Source organism: Eufriesea mexicana, unplaced genomic scaffold, assembly GCF_001483705.2.
Source record: "Eufriesea mexicana isolate 0111107269 unplaced genomic scaffold, ASM148370v2 scaffold437, whole genome shotgun sequence".
Lineage (NCBI taxonomy): Eukaryota > Metazoa > Arthropoda > Insecta > Hymenoptera > Apidae > Eufriesea > Eufriesea mexicana.
Window position 1 is genome coordinate 279,330 of NW_016908585.1, and position 20,153 is coordinate 299,482.

The following is a 20,153-nucleotide window of genomic DNA, read 5'->3' on the forward strand; positions in this document are numbered from 1 at the left end:
GTTTGCCAGCGTGGAACCGGGCGAGCGGTGGGGGAACGCTGCGCGCGCACGTGGCTCGCGTGCAGGCACGATTCGTTATATCGGGACGCGGCCACCACTCGAACGTGACCAAAGGCCGGAATTTCGTTAATTTCTTTTCCCGCCGCGCTGCCCACAGAGGTGGCAATTAAAATCGTGTGAAAGGGCGGAAGGTATGCGTATAACGAGTATTCCAGGGGTTTTACGATTCTCGTGGAGCAGGCCACAGCGAGGAATTCGATCGTGAAAGGGAAGAGCAGAGGGGTGCGTGGCGCGGTCTTCTGTGGTTTGCTTTTTTCCGATTGGCGACGCGGCGAGTGGAGGGGGGCGGTAATACGTCGCGAGAGGAAGCGCGGAAATTGACCGGTGCTAATTCGAGGATAGGCGAGATTTCCACGCGTTTGACACTGATGTCTCGCGTACGGGACGTAGCGACGGGGGTAATAACGGATCAAATTTTTCGTTACTGTTGTAATTGCAGCCTTTTTTAAAATCCCTACGCAACTATCCCTATACAGTTCTATAGCACGAAATATATGAAGTTATCAATGAAAAATACCAAATCTACTTATACGCGTGTCCTTATAGGTTACGATAATGCCCACCATAGTGTACCGCGTTGAAGAATGACATTTTTCATAAAATGGCGGGTCCTTATAAACCAAAATTAGAAGCGAAAAAACAACCTCTTGACACCCGTAATAGGAAAAGGTCCCAGAGACCCAAAAATCACTATTGACAACGTATCTGACACCATCGTTGCAAGCCTATGGCTTATTACAACAGTTACGATTGTAGGATATTTTTAGGGGTTAACAGTGAAAGCAAAACGAACGAATAGGAAAACGAATGAATGGAAAATTCCTCGAAAATAAATGATAATAAACAGCGACCTCGGGTTCGACGCGAGCGATCGAAGTGACATCTAGAGTGCGCGTGGAAGAACAAATGACAGCACGAAAGGATCCTATAGACTGGACATCTATGTCTATATCGAGTGTTCGAGAAAGAAAGCCTGTAGGAGAAGAAGAGAGACTGTAGGCTTAGAAAAAGGGTGCAAGGGCACGGGCGAGGCAATCTATGAAGAGTATAGAGAAACAAAATGTAGTAAAGTGTAGAATGTGTCAAGAATTGAAGTTTAGAGCCAGAATAGAGTCAATGTAGAATTAGTCTAGCCTTAACCCTTTGCACTCGAATTTATATCTGAGAAAACTACCAATCAACTAGGAATTTTTGTTCATGCGCGATCAAAATGCAGACATTTTTATGGGAACATATTGCGATTTAACTTGTCGATTTAGTAGGAAAAATTAGAAAAATACATAAATTTAACCCTTTGCACTTGACGAGAAAAACAGTAATTCGAAGATTTTCTGTCATAGAGTCGACGATATTTTTAAAATGGAAAATGCGAAATCATATGCAAATTAAGACATTCCACACATCTTTAGGTAATTTTAAATTTGATATATTAATTAACGTCGATCTTTAGAATCTAATTAAACGGTGACTGAAAATCGCCTCTCGAGTGCACAGGGTTAATATATGTATAATAATAAAATGTAAGATGGCGACTATATGGCCTATATATATATACGAGTGGAAAGGGTTAAACTGTCCCGAGCAATATTTTATATTTTAAATATATTTTATCGTTACTGAATTAAAAACCGAGTTATTTCTCTCACCCGTGCCCACTTCCTACTTCCTCCTCATCCCTAACCTAAAACGATTTACGGTACCCTCTTCCAGAAAATATACAGGACGTTTCACGGTCTTTATCCTACATTGGACTGCGTTTAGAAGAATGACGAAGAAAAATACGTACATAAAAATCGCGAGTAAACTATATTTTATAAATATCGAGCCATGATTAACCCTTCGACTGCTTCGTTCAACAAAAGCCTCGGTCGCGTTATCGTCGATGACTCGCGTTGTTTTTGTTTGCCGGAAACGGCCGGTTTATTTAATGATTCCGTTCAGATCCGAGAGCACGATTTACGACTAACGTTACGTCAAACAATCATCGTCTTTATCGCCATTGCTGTTGACTTTCCTAGCGAAATGAATGAGTCTTTGTGCAAACATCGCGCTGCGGATTTCTCTTTCCTTATTTTATTACCGTCGGCTTCGTTACGTCGAAAAATCCTGATAATATTTACCCTTGTCCGAGGAACGTTCCTCTCTCTTTCTCTCAAAAATTACATATCCCGTTGCGGAAATAAAAATGCGAAAAGACCCGCGCGAATCCCTATTGGCGTCGGTTACTCGTATAATATCCCGTTGCAAAAGGAAAACGGGAAAAAAGAACTAGGAATATTTTCCACCGAAAAATAAAGTAAAAGAATACAAATAATGTAACTGTACACGTTAACCTATTGCAGGAAAGTATCACGAACTATACCACGAAATGATTCACCGAACTACGAATTCTTTATAATGAAAAAAAAATCTACGATCACGAAAGGTTGAAAGCTTGTGAAAAAATACGAAAAAGATAAATTTTATCTCGCGACCGGATGATAATAATAATAATAATATTAATAATGAAAACGAAACCGATAATAGACGAATGGAAGTGTCAAAGGGTTAAAAACGAAACGAAAAGACCCCCGCGAATCCCCATTGGCGTCGACTACTAATAACATCCCGTTAAAAAAGAGAAAAAAAAAAAGAACTAGGAATATTTTCCCCGAAAAACATAAAAATAATGTAACTATACACATTAACTTATTACACGAAAGTATCACGAACTATAATACGAAATAATTCATCGAACTACGAATTCCCTATAATAAAAAAAAAATTTACGATCGCGGAAAAATACGAAAAAGATAAATTTTATCTCGCGACCGGATGACAATAATAATAATAATAATAAAAAAAAACAAACGGAATCGATAACAGATAAATGGAAGTGTCAAAGGGTTAAAAATGAAACGAAAAGACCCCCGCGAATCCCCATTGGCGTCGACTACTAATAACATCCCGTTAAAAAAGAAAAAAAAAAACTAGGAATATTTTCCCCCAAAAACATAAAAATAATATAACTATATACATTAATTTATTACACGAAAGTATCACGAACTATAATACGAAATAATTTACCGAACTACGAATTCCCTATAATTAAAAAACAAATCTTCGAACGCGGAAGGCGATTAAAGGCCCGTGAAAAATACGAAAAAGGATAAATTTTATCTCGCGACCGAATGACACCGATAATACTAACAATAATAATATTAACACTATGCCGTCCAGTAGTACCACATCGATGTCATGCGAAAACTATCGTACAAATGCCGGTGATATCGCATTGGTATCATGCGCAAATGATAATGGCGCCAAATGAAAGAATCCCGATTAGACGTGCGAACGGCATAGTGTTAATAATAACAAAAACGAAACCGGTAACAGCGAAATCGAAGTGTCAAAGGGTTAGAAAACGAAACGAAAAGACGTCGGACGCGCCCGATCGAAAGAGAAACACGGTGCACACCGAAAGGAAGATGGCGGCGAAACGGAAGTGGAGGAACGGTGGAAATACTCACCGCCATTGCTCTTTAAATCGTCGGGCTGGCCGCGGTGCAATTCCGGTTTACTCAGCATCGACAGTGGATGGGCCGCTGTCGTGCCCGGCGCTGTGGCGGCGCCCGGCGTCAGGCCAAGACCAATAAGAGCCGCGGAGGCGGAAGTTGACACCGGAAGTCCAGCACCTGGTCCTAGTCCCGGAAGTCCGGGTAGCCCTGGATGGGCGCCTATCGCCGTTCCCGGTGGCAGTTGTTGAGCATGCATTTGCTGCAGCAGTCTTGATATGTCTGGTCTCTGTTGCTGCAACACGTAAGAACACCATTAGGCTTGTTTAGCATATAGAACATCCCATATTCGCGGTTACATCACTGACTTTCACATGTCGTGTACTATACCGAGAGCTCAAATTTGCGAATTTTTATAAAATATAAAATAAGAATTAACCCTTTGCACTCGACGATTTTTTGGCTAGAGAAGAGTAGAAAATCAATGATTCTGACCATACCTTTTTGAGCAGTGAATAAAGAATTGTATAATAATAGAATTGTAGAATTATGTGACTTCGATACTTCGGACACTGTTACATTACATTAAATTTGATATGTTAATTAATATCGATCTTCCAAATTTTATGAAACGGTGACTGAAGGTAACCTCTCGAGTGCACAGGGTTAAAATAAAATGAAATTTTCGAAAATTGCCAAATGACACGAGTTGCGTTCGAGTTCGAAGTTACGCGGGTTTTTAGATCGGTAGGATAAACATGCGTGGATTAAATAGGAATTGTAATAGCGTAGAATCTTTTCAGAGAGGAATCGCTAAACGTACCGATGCTTAACACGTTAAGAGACATGTCAGATATCGGTGACTGACACTGAACTTTCCGTTCGGACCGTGACAATCACCGGTGATTGGCAGTATACTTCTCGCGCAAACTATAGTGTATTTCGACTAACAACAAATTTAGGAAGCTACATTCTATTGATAAATTTTAACACTAGAACTACCGATCTTTAGTGGGCACGTTTAACTATAACGTGCACAGATTATAGTAATTAACAGCGATACGATGAATATGAGTGAATATATTGATTACAGTTCTTTCTTAATACGAGTTGATACCAATTTTATTCTTAACCCATTCGATACGGCGATTTGCTTGGAACATGGTCCACAGGAGCAACTACTCGTAATAACTAATAAATGCTCATTGTTATTATTGCACACACGGTGTGCAACCGGTCTTATAGCCTCGGAAATCGGTCTCGAATGGGTTAAAGCAGGTGTATGTGTTCGGTGATTGCAAAAAGGAAAATTCTGGGACCAGTAATTTTAACTGGGTTGGTAGTTTTAGTGTTAACACTTTAAGCACCTAGATTCGTTTGTCTTGCTTACCATTTAGCTGTTCATGTGCGTTTCTGATAAATATAATTTCGAAATTGCTTAACATTAGAGCTAAAAACCCAGTCCAAATGACTGGGCTCAGAATTTTCCTTTTTGCAATCACCGAACACATACACCTGCTTTAAAAATAAAATTGGTATCAACTCGTATTAAGAAAGAACTGTAATCGATATATTCACTCATATTCATCGCACCGCTGTTAATTACTATAATCTGTGCACGTTATAGTTAAACGTGCCCACTAAAGATCGGTAGTTCTAGCGTTAAATGGCTATTTTAAAATAACTATTTAAAATTCCGCATTTGATATCATCGTTTTGGTTACCCGACAACGTGATGTGTTTTTCGATACACGTGTAATTAATTTTTCGATATTCTATACTGTTTTATTTCTAATTTTTCTAATCTGTTTTTGATGTACCGGATAATTTGACTAGGCATGGTAGGTTTAGCGTTAAGGTAATGGGATGACGACTTATTTTGTTAAAGTCTAAAGCCTACCGTTTAGGTTCCAATAGCACGTGCCATAATCAACAGTAGAGTCGGTCACACGTCGAGCCGAGCGACGTTACGTCCGAACGCGACGAAGAATAACACGCAACTGAGGCCGGAAGATACCGGTGAAAACTAGCCGCGAGCCGCGAGCCGCGTGCCTCGTACTGTTTACATTGGGATCTATCTACGAACCATGCCTCTCGACCACACACTCGCGTGTAGACTGATTTCCTTACTACGTTAGGATAGATAATTTTGAAATAGATATTTGCAAATTTGTAATAAATATTATAAATATTATATTAATATTGTAATAAATATTATGGAATAATTAAATATAAATTATAATAGTATTTTTCCTATTCGATTTTCAATTTGAATTTGAATTTGTCTATCTATATATGATTAATTTATTTACATTTGTAATTTGTGATTCACTATATGTGACATTGCGAATTAATTTCTTTTTTAATTATTTGGCGCATTTTAAAGTAATTTTGAAGTAGATATTTGCAAATTTACGCAAATTTTTTGATTAACAAAATATTTTAATTATTATGGAATAATTAAATCTAAATTATAATAGGACTCTTCTCCAATGGGATTTTCAATTTGAATTTGAATTTGTCTATCTATATACGATTAATTTATCTGCATTTGTAATTCATTATTCACAATACTACATGTGACATGGTGAATTAATTCTGGAAAAATTATTTGGCAAAAATTGGAGGATTTTTGTATTAATAATTGACAAGCGATTATTGTGTTCAATAATTTTTCCACGAACCTGAATAATGATATAATAATTTCTGCTACGTAATAATATAAAATGTATGAATTAATAAAGGGAATTTTACGTAAAATCGGAACTGTATTAAAGATAGTACAACTGTTACGTACTGAATGATTTCAAATATTTATAAATCGTGGAAATTAAAATAATAAACGGGTGTACGTAATTTATAATCGTTTGCAACGATTTATCAATGATAAATTACAATTCTTCCTGTTCTTTACCAAAATTTTGATCACGGTTCGAGAAATAAAAGAGGCGAGTTAAAAATACGATCCTCAATTAGTGAATGTAGAAATTTGGAACGTGGCTGAGGATATACCCGAGATATTTATAATTTAAAAACCATTTAAAGCGCCATGGAAGGGAGATGAATGGGTCGACGCGATTGTTAAATGAAAATTTGAATGAAAATTTCCGGGAAATTGTTTTATCAATTACAGTATCCAAAATACTGATAGAATCCTTCGAAAAACGACAATGCGCGTTAACTACGACATATTGATTATAAAACAATATATAATATTTCCGCAATGCGTTCGGATTAACTCGCTGATTTATACGTGATGCACATTATGGTCCTCCGAATCGTAATTTCAACATGAATTTCAACGTAACGTTATACCGAAGGATAATTATTTACATATATATATAACCTAATACGTTTTATCATGCTACGAAACAGTCGACTCCGTTCTACACCATTAACAAAATCCCGAAACGACACGTAAGTCAAGGATTTCGTAACGAAACGTAAATTAACAGACGTGTCTCGAATAACTTCACCGACACGCGAATAACTCAAACTCGATTAACATTAATCAACGAGAAAGTACAAATTTTCGAGAAACGAGAAATTTTAACAACGAATTTTCCTAAATTAGAAAAATTAAATACGAGATTCACTAACACTAGAACTACCAACCCAGTGAAAATGACTGGTCCCAGAATTTTCCTTTTTGCAATCACCGAATACATATACCTGCTGTTTTAAGAATAAAATTGGTATCAACTCGTATTAAGGAAGAACCGTAATCGATATATTCACTTATAATCATCTTACCGCTGTTAATTACTATAATCTGTGCACGTTATAGTTAAACGTGCCCACTAGAAATCGGTAGTTCTAGTGCTAATTGCAAGGTCAACCATAAAAATTTTTCGAAATAGGAAGCTCGATTTAATCTGCATTTGTGCTAACCATTTGTCCTGCGAAAAATAACCCGAGACGTTAATGGGATAGGTCAGGATTAAACCCACTGTTCCAGTCTATTCGATTCGCCATTTCGTCTCGCGAGTCCTTTCTTCGCAGCCATCCTCAATTTCCCGGTACCTTCTCTCCGGTGTACATTTCCTTACGTGACACCATCGAGCCAGGATGAAATGTCATCCCGACCTGAGAAAACCCAACCTGACGTCATAGCCTCCCTAGGGCAGGGGTGAAAACGAATCCCTGCTCGAGCACCTCCCCCTTGCAGGCCAGTGGCGATGGCCCCAAGAGCTGCTCCGTAAGAAGCAGTGGCAAATAGGGGATGAATCAACGAATCCGAGAGCAGACGGACCAACGAAGACCAAAAGGAACAGAGAAAAACAAGGAGAAACAGAGAGGAGAGGAGAGGAGAGAGAGAGAGAGAGAGAGAGAGATACACAGAGATAGGAATACAGAGAAAGATACAAACAAAAGAAAAGACATATATATAAAGAGAGAGATACACAGGGAGATAAATACAGACAGAGAGAGAGAGAGAGAGAGAGAGAGAGAGAGAGAGAGAGAGAAATAGAGAGATACACACGAAGAGAGAAAGAATCACATAAAGAGAGAGAAAGGTACACACAAAGAGGGAAAAAGATACACATAAAGAGAAAGAGAGATACACACATATGCAGGCATACTAAGAGAGACATATAGAGAGACAGATATACGAAGAGAGGCACAGAAAGAAAGAAATATATATATATACTCATAGAAAATGAACATAAGAGAAATAAGAAAAAGAACATAAAATAGAAGAACAACACAAGATAAAGACATGCAGAAAGAGAAACACATAGATGTGCCTATAATTATGAAAGTGGTCTAAGTCATCGACTTAAGAGGAACGATTTTATTATTTACTTCGTGTTGCATTCGTTTATATTACGATAATATATATATATTTTCAACAAAACAATGAAGAATTGAATCGTCAGATCGAGTTTGTAGCTTTATCGCAATTAATTTTATAATTTATGACGTACTTAAAGGCCGAAGCTTTTAATATTTCAGAAACAAATATGAGTGACTTAGACCACTTTCATAATCACAGGTACATATATAAAGAGAGAGATACATATACACAGAGGCAGTCATACAGTGAGAAAGATATACAGGGAAAGAAGACGAATGCACAGAAAGAAAGACATTCAGGCAGAGAAAGAAAGACACTAAGAGAGACAGAAAGAGAAAGAGAGAAGGGGATAGAGAGACAGGTGAAGAAGGGTAGAGAGAAATGCAGCGCAAGATCAAGAGGGGATAACAGAGACCGGTAAACTCGTTACGCGTGCGAATCATGCTTATCGTGGATTTCACTTAGCTATTTAGGATCGGCCAGGAGGGTGATCCAGAGCGAGAGAGAGAGAGAGAGAGAGAGATGACAGGGGGCGAGAGAGAAAGCGACACACGGTTCCCGCGGAACGGAGGGTCGTGGCCGCAGCGACGAGGGTGGATTATGCGAAATAACCCCTCTCGGGCTACGCGCCGATTGTGTACGATAGTTATTTTCCTGGACTGTCGCTGAATGGGCCAAGAGAGACGAGGGGTCGCGGCCCGGCGCGTGTGTATACAGCTCGTACGGTCTTCCCGCAGCACAGTTTACCCCCTAGGGACGTATTTGCGCCGCCCTACGCACGTGTACCTACTCCACGGATGTAGCTCGCAATTTGCCTTGCGGCCACTCGACTTCCGGCGAGGGGCTTTTGACGCGCAACAACTTTTTCTATGCCAGACCCGGCCGTCCAACGACCACCGGGACCACGGCGAGCCCGAGATGACGAAGGAGCATCTCGTCCACGTTCATTTTTCAGCGCTATCGATCCCTCACACTAGCCACCGACCGCTCACGAGGCGTACAATTGACTCCCGTGTAACTACAGAAACATTTTGACGTGTCAAATTCTCATCGGGATAGTCAATCTCGCGGTTAAATTAACGAGGAGAGACGAAAAATTTGTAAAAACGATATAACCATATAACGAATATACAGATGAGAAGAAGAAAAGTTAAGGATTGTACGAGTAAAATCGGGAAATAATTCAACGATATACGTACACGGTATTTACGATAGTTTCTCGTAGTTATGGACCGCGGTGGCGCTAGTGAGTTACGCGGAAAATCGTCATAAAGCTGCTGGAACACTTACTCGTGGCTACAGAAACATTTGACGCATCAAATTCTCATTGGAACGGTTAATCCCGCGGTTGAATTAATGAATATTAACGAGAAATATATGAAAACAATATAACAATACAGGTAATAAGAAGAAAAATCCAAGATTGTACGAGTAAAATCGGGAAATAATTCAACAATATACGTATGTGGTATTTACGGTAGTTCCTCGTAGATATGGGTCGTGGTGGCGCTAGTGAGTTACGCGAGAAATCGTCATAAGCACTCACTCGCGAAGATTAAAATATTAATTTCTAAAAAGTTAATTCTTATTATTCAACGAGTATTTTTATTTACTATTACTGCTATCACGACGATCGTAACATAACCTACTCGTTTCCCAACTCGTCCCCGTTTAACTAGTACAATACATTAACTAACAGAGTTAACCCTTTGCACTCGAGAGGCGCTCTTCAGTCGCCATTTGATAAAATTTCGAAGCTCGATATTCATTAATACGTCAAATTTCAGATAACGTAACAGTGTACAAGGTATCGGAATCAAATAATTCTACGTGCTAATTATTCCACAACCTCTTATTTACTGCTCGACACAATATCGTCAGCATTATAGCAGAAAATCTTTAAACTCCTAATCTTCTTTAGCCAACAAATCCTTGAGTGCAAAGGGTTAAGCAAAGAATCCCAAGTGAAATCGAAGTGAATATCTATACCGAAAAATTCGTCGTACCTCGTTGTCACAGATATTTCGGTCATCGAAGAAAGTATTATATGTTTATCACGAGCACCGGACAATTTTATCGGACGCCAAAGGTAACCTTTCGTTTTATCTAAATTTAGCTCGAGCATTTAAGACACGTCGCGGCCCGTGCGACGGAAATACTCGCCGCATTTACGTTTCCGTCGACCATCGCCGGCCTTAAGGCGCATTTTCAACGAAACTGCCAAAAATACAACGGCGACGCGGGCCGCGCATTAACAGCTCGTTTTATTAACGCTCATTCAAGTACCAAAGGATTCACAGCCACTGAATCACCGTACAACTTTCCTCGCGCGGCCACCAAGAATACCATTTACATAAATTACCATTTTTATTCCGAACGCTCCGCTATATGCATAGCGTTCCCATTACCGTATAATCATTTCCCGCTTCATACATAACAAAACGTATCGATTGCGTTTCGACACCCCTGTCACGGTCCCCGGGCCGTCCACCAAACAAGCGTAAACGCCACTTATTCCATTTCCATGACGGGGGAAAAGAGAGAAACGAAAAAAAGAGACGAAAATATACATAAAGATCGAAATATTGCGAACTGCTCGTTAGAAATTTCGACACGCTTTATTCCATTCGACGGGGTGATCGTTTATTTTTGTATAATATAATTATATAACACGCATACACATGCGTTGGCTATCGCGAAAGTGGTCTAAGTCAAAAATTGCAGAGAATTCTATCGATCGTTTAGTTCAATTAGAACACAGTGCAACGATTTTTAGGGAAACGAGGTATTTTACCACTTGCGCCATAAAGACGTGCCACGCACGTCGAGATGCGCTTTTGGTCCAAAGTCGCCAGCGACGTGTATACCACGTCGATAGACATTTGTCGCAGAAACAAAAACGACGTGTCCGTCACGTCGGCTAACAGTTAGCTCGCAGACGCGGTGCAACGTTAACGTAACGCCTTTACGCATGTTATATTGTAGAGCACGACACCGCAACCGAAAGTTAACCCTTTCGGTACTACTGCCGCGCAATGGCGGCCATGATACGTTCTCTGGGTACTACCGTCGCCTATTGGCGGCATCCACGAAACGTCATCGATGACTGTCGCGGTCCGAATGAAAAGTTTAGTGTCAATCACGCTGCTCGAGATTTCTATGAATACCGCAAAATACGTTTTCGTGGCTTCCAGTGCCACCACTCTTGTGGAAAACTTCCTCGTACCACGAATGTATAACCGCCGGCCAGCTCATCCGTACCGAAAGGGTTAAATCGTAGCGCAAGTGGTTAACGATTAGGTCGAATTCGATTGTGTAAATTGGTAATTTATAATATATTTGGAACGGGGAAATTTTTAATACCTTCGAGGGAAATGACTTGGACCACTTTCGTAACCACAGGTGTATAAAATACGTAGATAAAAGTGGATGATTGACGGTTCGAATAGAATCATGGATGTACAGGGATCTCTGGTACTGGTGAATTACGTAGAAAAGAGAAGATATTTCAGTTTTGGTGGAAGATGTGTGAGAAGAGACTAGAGTTAAAAGGGGTGTTCCAGTGTGGAGCACGAGTTTTCAGGCTAATTTTTTGGAATTTTTTCACAGGGTAACCATGTATCTTTTTTCGTCGGGCTTTCGCACGTATATTTACTCAGCTTTCAATAATATGTACAAATTTTTTCAACTACAGATAACAAGTATTAGTAGCATATCCGAGCCTGGAATATACTCGCGTAGAAAAAATAGTACTCTCATGGCTTCCACGATGACAGCCGATCTGCTGGTATGAATTAAAAAATTCGAAAAGATTCTTAACTAAGATGCCTTCGGGTATAGCCAGTACTAGAAGAACAGAAACATATTGACAATTAAAAAAAATGACAGCACTCCTAAGTCGAAGTATCTATATTTTGTGATTTTTTGACGGGTTAAAAGGGGTTAGAAAAAAAAAAAAAAATATCGATTTCGAACTAGTTTATAGCAGAGTCTATAGTGACACGTGTACAGAAGGTTCACGCCAAATTTGGATGAAATCGGTCGTGTAGAACACGATGTATTACGAAAATCGTGATTTCGAGAAACGTCACTTTTAAAAAAAGGAAAAGAATTTGTTAATCTGAGGATTCCGGACACATGCCTTAACACATGCATTTCTAAAAGACTACACTCCCCAACAAAGTACGAAAAAAAGAAAGATTGTTTCTTTCACGCCAGAAGAACCCTATCACCCCTACAGGAACAAATTTCTAAAAAAAAATGATCATACACGACGACACGACGATTATGTAGCACAGCATATGCCGTGACTGCAATGACCAAGTTACGAAACATCTAATTAATCGCGAGTATAGCGATATCCGCGTATATGGCCACCCGCGTGGACCGTGAGTGGCCATATAAGCGGGAGGCAAATTTCCGGAAATCGGCTATAAATTTCACGCTTACTCCAGTGAGTATGAAAGAATGGAAGAAAGGAACCGTAAACGAAGATCAATCGTACCCTAAGCAACCAGTTCTAAGAAGCGGTGGGGATAAATCGCGGTCATATACGTGGACAGTACTCTCGGTATATACGTATCCGTGAATGTCTATTATTAACCGACACCTCGTACCACTGGCATCCCCATACACACAATCGCAGCAAGGAAAACGCGGAAAAAACGGAATCGCGATGGTGGAGCGAGCGATAATCGCGTGACAACACGTTCGGTGCGGAAGCTGCATCTCTGTGCCGGTCATTTCCATCGGAAATCGCGTTTCGGCGCGGCAATTATTCCGGATCCGTGTGGCCGAGCCTCGAGACAGGGGAGGGGAGAAAAAAAGCGAGGAAAAATGGGGGAAAACCGAACCGAAGGGAGAAATAGGGGCGGTGGGGAAAAAAGAAGAAAAGCAAGTGCGCTTTTTCGCGATAAATACGCGATACACGGTTGGGGCGAAGGGCCGTGGTGGGGGTAGCGGCGCGTGGTGGGGTATCGGCGCGTGGTGGGGAGCGCGAGCCCCGACGGTATTCAATTCGCGTCCGAGGCAACGGGAGACCGAGAGACCGCGCGCGGTGGTTCGTGCAGCGCTGCAAACGAAACGTAATAGTCCCAAACGAGGTTTAACGCGGCGTGAATAATACGCGGAAAGGGTGGGCAGGCAGGGGTTGCAGCCGAGGGTTGGATCGGTGCGGCATCGTGGCGCGTAGCCCGAGGTGCGACTCGTCCATACCTGTGCGTTTAAATACGTGTCAGGGAATATCCTGTGCGCCTGTACAAATGCGAAGGGCGCGCGTGGGGCGGAGTGGGGGTGGGTCGGATGGCCGGACGGGGCTATCCTGTCTGTCTGTGCGTGCACGAAAGCGTGCGGTACGCGCTCAGCGGAGGAAGAAGAGGAAACGAGGGACGGCGCGAGAGGGTGAAACCGAAGGGGAGAGAGAGGTGCAATGGAGTACGGAGATGGAGGAGAGAGAGAGAGAGAGAGGCAAAGGGGCTGGGGAGAATTGCGTTCCAGCGTGCAGTGTTATTAAACGAAATATTGATTCAACCCCTGTTTACCGAGTAATACATATTCATGGGGTTGGCGCTTATGTCTATTTGCCTCTGTCGTCCCTTCAGCCTTTAGCCCCCTGCCGTCGGCTCTATCTCTATCTCTGTCTCTGTCTCGTTCCTGTTTGTTACGCGTTTTCCTCCAAGTTCCCTCTCTGATGCGCGTATGAGCGCCTGTGTGTGTATTTGAGTATTTTACGTGTGTGTGAATTTGGGTGTTTTACATGGTGTGCGTGTGCCCATTTATGTGATCGCGTGCATGTATATTCGGATATTTTGTATGGTGTGTAAGGAAGGGTATCTGTATGTGTGTGTGGGTGTGCATATATATTTTAGTCTTTTAAATCGTGGGTGTGTAGCGAGAGAGTGTGTGCGTGTGCGTGTGTGTGTCTATCTAGGTATCTTGTATGATGCGTGCATGTGCATTTCTATCTACGCGTGTGTATGTGCGATATATGCGCCCACGTGTGTCAGTGCACAAGTGTATTGGTTCTGGCGACTTATCTCGTATTCGATTCGTTTCGTCGTCTTTATTTAGCGTTCCGACCCCGGGACGCCTAGAGAATTCGAAGCGTCGAGACGTCTGTTCACGCGTGTCGATGCGTGACAAGGGACAGTACGGGTGAGAACGAGGAGCGGTATGCATGTGCACGTGCGAAGCTACCCGGCTTCACCTTGTACCGGCCAGTAGCCGGCGCTGAGTGCACGCGCTGATTATGTCCCCACATGCCGATGACGCGTATTACGCAACTGCAGATTGCGGTTTGTGTCACGACCTCGATCGGACGATTTGTAGCGGTCAGGCCTGCGCTCGTTAAATCGAGGACGCATGGCCGACAGTCGGATTTCGTCTGCACCGATCGCCTACGGATCACGTTCCATGACTTTTCCCGATTTTTCCCTCTTTTTTATTTTTTTTCTGGTTTTGGGTTAGGTTTGGGTTTCACAGTGGACTCGTTTCGATGATCGCGATACGGGGAACGACAGGGTTAAGAGCGATTCCCGAGACCCGTGAGATTCGAGTACGTTGAAACTAGATGCAACAATGCGATTGGTTTTTAACCCTCTGCACTCGAGAGTCGCCATTTAATAAAATTCGAAAGATCGATATTAATTAATGTATTACATTCGAAGTAATATAACGATGCGCGAAATATCGAGATAAAATAATTCTGCGTTAATTTATATACGCTCTCTTATTTCAAAAAATGACAGAGTCTATGAATTGCTATCTTCCTGTAATGAAATGGTCACCCGGTGCAGAGGGTTAATGTCTGAATTGTGAAATTGGTTAAAATCCATGGATTCGGATATTTTATTACCTAACCAAGCCTCATATAGGTTACTCTAATTGAACGTGTACAAGTTTGGGTGCATTGCGATCGGTTGACACGAAGTGGTAAGTGTTTTTCCGTTGATAATATGCAGGGTGTTCCAGCAACGGCAGCACAAACGGTACGGGGTGATTCTACGTGAAAAACTGAATAAAAAATATAGAATAAAATTTTTTCATTCGAAGCTTCGTTGTCGAGGAAATCGACTTTGAATATTCACTGGGTGCGCGTGCACTTAGCTTTGGCTTACAAGATGGACGGACCATAGGTATAGCAGCGTACTCGGTGAATATTCAAAGTCGATTTTCTCAGAAACGAAGCTTCGAAACGAAAAATTTTATTCTATATATTTCATTCAGTTTTTCACGTAGAATAATTATACACCCTCGCGGTTGTACTACCGTTGCTGGGACACCCTGTATATCCACTAAGGGTGTGTACGGATTTCGGTGTCTGGTGATGAAAGTTTAAAAAAATTCAAGCTAATATGCCTCGCCTAATGGTGACTTATAGTCTCTTAAATACTAGAGACACTGGCGTATGGTGTCCAGGTGACACGAAGGTCCTCTAGACCCTGTGCACCGGTAATAAACGAATAAACCCTCGATCCCGACTGAATCCTGACGAAATCTCGATTGGACCTTAGAAAATTTAGTCCTGGGTCTCAAAAAATTGTCAAAATCTACGTGGACTGACGATTCGAAGACTCGACCTCAGAAAATTCGGTCCTGGGACCCAAAGAATTGTCAAAATCTACGTGGACTGGCGATTCGAAGATTTGACTTCAGAAAATTCTGTTCTGGGACCCAAAAAATTACCAAGATCAGTGTGGACTGATGATTCCAAGACTCGACCTCAAGAAATTCGGTCCTAGGACCCAAAAGTTGTCAAAATCTACGTGGACTGACGATTCGAAGACTCGACCTCAGAAAATTTGGTCCCGGGACCCAAAAAATTATCAAGATCAGTGTGGACTGATGATTCGAAGACTCGACCTCAGGAAATTCGGTCCTAGGACCCAAAAGTTGTCAAAATCTACGTGGACTGACGATTCGAAGACTCGACCTCAGAAAATTTGGTCCTGGGGCCTAAAAGATTACCAAGATCAGTGTGGACTGACAATTTGAAGACTCGACCTCAGAAAATTAGGTCCTGGGACCCAAAAAAAAATTGTCAAGATGGTCATCATGGACTGGAGATTCGAATTATCGAAGCGTGTCGAGGTGCATGCACTCGTTTAGGCGAACGGGGTGGCGATTATTCGAGCAGTCACGCGAGAAGCGACTCGGAATTACACGCGCGACAATTCCGCGTCGGACCGCGACGAAAGTAAGAACGTTTACCACCGGAAGTAGATGGCGCGAGGCATCACTCCGTACACACGTTCTATTCGGCGGTCTGTCATGCAAATGTGGCCCCGACCGCGCGTCGCAAAAAGGACCTTCTTAGGTGGAAGCTGCATCGCTGGGTCAGGTAATGGATACGCAAGGGTGATCCCACTTAACGACCCTAAATTACCCGCGCTCGCCGAATAAACGGCCGGTCGCGTGTAAAACTGTCCCGTGTTCTGTCAGCCATCGTAGCTTTTTGCTCCAACTATTCTTTATTTTTTTTTTATTTTTTTTTCGGGGCGGGTAATTTTTCTCGGTCGAAATATCGGAGGTCACGTCGGGGTTTGCAACATGCGATGCCAGAGGTGGGAAAAAGTGTCGCCTACTGGGTGTCCCTGCAAATTATAATAATTCCGAGACGAGCAGGGTGGGCACACTTTGCGGATCGCGTTTTGCGATTGGTATATGTGTACACGTACACGATAAAATTGTAACTATGGTATTTAATTAGTACTGCTTTACACTGGTAAGATGAAACGTGTGTTAATATCGAATCAATCGTTGTACGTGTAATCTATAGTTTCAAGAAACGATAATTTGTACTTAAAATTGATTTATCTACGAACTTGATATACAGGGTGTCCTAGATTTTAATGTTCACACATTGTCAGTATATTCTATGGTAGGGAGCATGTGTGGTATTAAAAATATACTGGGTGTCTCGGAAAAGTGTGCACCAGGTGGTTCCAGGTGAACGTTACGAATAAAATGTACAAGTGGAACATCGATTAGGCGAATTCTGACTAATTCGAATACAGGAAGCGTGTGGGTGATATACGATGTTTATATAATAATTTCAATACAAAAATAGTTACATTGTACCGTAAAAGAAATGAATGTAACAGAAAATAGCGATAAAATCGGTTCCTTCGAATTTCTTACTTAGTCCACCTCTTACTTAGACCGCTTGACGAATCGGAACTTATTGTAAAGTTAGGCACGAATTTTCAAATTCGATCTGCCCAAAACCTAAGTTTAAAAGAAATTAAAAAAGAAAGAAAGGGAAAAGAATTATTCTATATTCCTTTATATCTTTTCACGAAAAACTACCTAATGCCTGATTGTGTGGCGTATATATATTTTCGAGACACCCTGTATACGTAGTACTTAGACCTAAGCGACGTTGGGTCAAAATGAGCATTTTGCGCGCATAAGTTACGGGGTACCCAGTCTTTGCTCGCGAAAGGGACTATGTATGAATAATTTTGGATCGGTGTAACACAATTTTTGCTGGAGTCTTGAACGCGGTAATGGACGATGGGCAGGTATGATCATTCGGGAGAGATGAATTTTGTGTTCGATGGTACGAACGGGTTGATTGGAAATTCGAGTTTTTCGATTTAACGCCGTGATTGATCTACGAATTGCGTTTTGTAATGAAGGCTCGATTTTCCAGAAAGAATTGCCAATGTGTGAGTGGGTGTTTTCCTGTGTTTTGTTGCGGTGAATTGGATTATTTTGAAACATTGTTGCGTATGCGAAAACGATCCAGAGATTCCCTACGATATCGGTTTTGAAAATTATTTCCAAAAAGATAAATTAATTCTTATTTTAGTCACGGGTACTTTGGTCTTTAGTATATATTTAATGTTCATATTTTAGGGGACACTAGAATTATCAAAATGGCGGAATTCGGCTGTTTTTTCGAAATATTAATATTAATTTTTATTAACACCGATGTATTAATATTAATTTTTATTCAAAGTGTTAGGGTAGATGTCGCTCCACACGATAGGGAACTCTGGGCAGCGAGTGGACTATCTAGTAACTTTTGTTTCGTGGTCCACTAGTTGCTTTTGTAACCACGTGTTCTACTAAATTCAGAATACTTTTATTTTATTTTATTTTATTTACAACTTTAACTATTATCTATATATTTATATAATATATTTAAATACACATTATACATCGATAATTCTAGTGTTAAAATAAATGATCCTTATATATCCACTTCGTGATATGTAACAAAGATTCTTTCGAAATTTCGAGATGTAAAAAAAATTCGAATTTGGAGAATTCTATTGAAATTTGAGAAATGTTGAAATTTTGAAAATTCGATGGAAATCAAAATCTGTGGAACGTTGAAATTTTGAAAATTCAATGGAAACAGAAATTCAAGAAACGTTAAAATTTCTAAAATTCGATGGAAATGAAAATTCAAGAAACGTTGAAATTTTGAGAATTCGATGAAAATGGAAATGGAAATTCAAGAAACGTTGAAATTTCGAAAATTCGATGGAAATGGAAATGGAAATTCAAGAAACGTTGAAATTTCGAAAATTCGATGGAAATGGAAATGGAATGGGAAATTCAAGAAACGTTGAAATTTCGAAAATTCGATGGAAATGGAAATTCAAAAAAAGTTCAAACTCTGAGAACCCAAAACTACATTTGTTTTCCAGATTCGAAGGCTAATTCGAAAATTTCGCGTCTTCGATTCTCGAACCGAAATATTTCTGCGACCGGAGGAAAATTAGTACCTCGAGTTTCCACATGCAGATATGGAAACTTGAAAAATCGAATTCGAACCCACCCCCAAGATACCGGAAATCTCAACACCGATAGCCAGAAGGGACACTAACCTTTTCCACGAAGGGGATAATTTCACGATACACCTGTTGCGATATCCTGACGCGCACTTCGATCGAACAACCGCTCTCGTTCGTTGGAAAATTAGTCAATTACGTAGCATGATGCGCACTTACCCCAATTATGGAGTTCAGCTCCGACATCGTGATCTGTTTCGCCCTATCAACAGCGGTGGCGACCTGCTGCTGATGTTCCTGGGACAGAAAGGGCAGTATCTGTCCGATGATTGCGTTCAGTCTCTTCGATATTTCGGCCTGAAAAAGAAACATCATCTCGTTAGTATTGCACGTTCATTGCGACCATGAAAAGTTGCAAAATCATTGCGATGAAAAATGATCGCGATTAGCCCGTTTCAAGTGGGCATCTTCCTTTTACGGGGTCGAGAAAAGGTCACCTTTGAGAATTTTTCTCAGAGAAACTATGAGAGTTTTTGATACGAGAGCTTGGGTGCTTGTTTCATCCATCCTTGGACTATACATGGGAATTTTTTCAATCGAAAAGAACGAAAATTGAAAAAGTTATGGCGTAGTAATTAGAGGCTGGTTATTAAGACTGTACCTCGATGATTGACGCGATTCCAGCTGTTCCGTTTATCAGAATGAAACGATTGACGAATCATTTTGCTCAGTAAGAACGCAGCGATAGTCCGAACATAAACAAAGTGACGTACCTCGATATTTAACAAAATGGCGAAATTTTAAAGTCGAAATGCCCATTTTCGTCAACCTTTTATGCCATCCTACGCTTGAAAAAGGCAAGAAAAACGCGTCAGATTTTAACAATTCTCGTATCATCGATAAAACCAAGTTTCCTAAAGCCACCACTCGAATTTCAACCAAATCAATCCGTCAGAACTGAATCTATCGAGTCAGACAGTCCCAAAGATGCGGTTCCGAGAAGGCGTCCTATCGAGTCAAAAAATTCCATATCTCGGCTAAAATTTCGAATTTCGCGAA

The 20,153-nt window shown here is 40.9% G+C and overlaps 1 protein-coding gene across 1 annotated transcript in view; it reads right to left on the reverse strand.

The window, feature by feature from the left end:
• LOC108545401 (protein groucho-1) overlaps nucleotides 1-20,153 on the reverse strand; it is a 102,578-nt gene that overhangs the window by 28,615 nt on the left and 53,810 nt on the right. Inside the window, 2 exon segments of the mRNA XM_017896981.1 lie at nucleotides 3,570-3,849; nucleotides 19,314-19,451. Of these exon segments, the coding sequence (XP_017752470.1) occupies nucleotides 3,570-3,849; nucleotides 19,314-19,451 (418 nt within the window).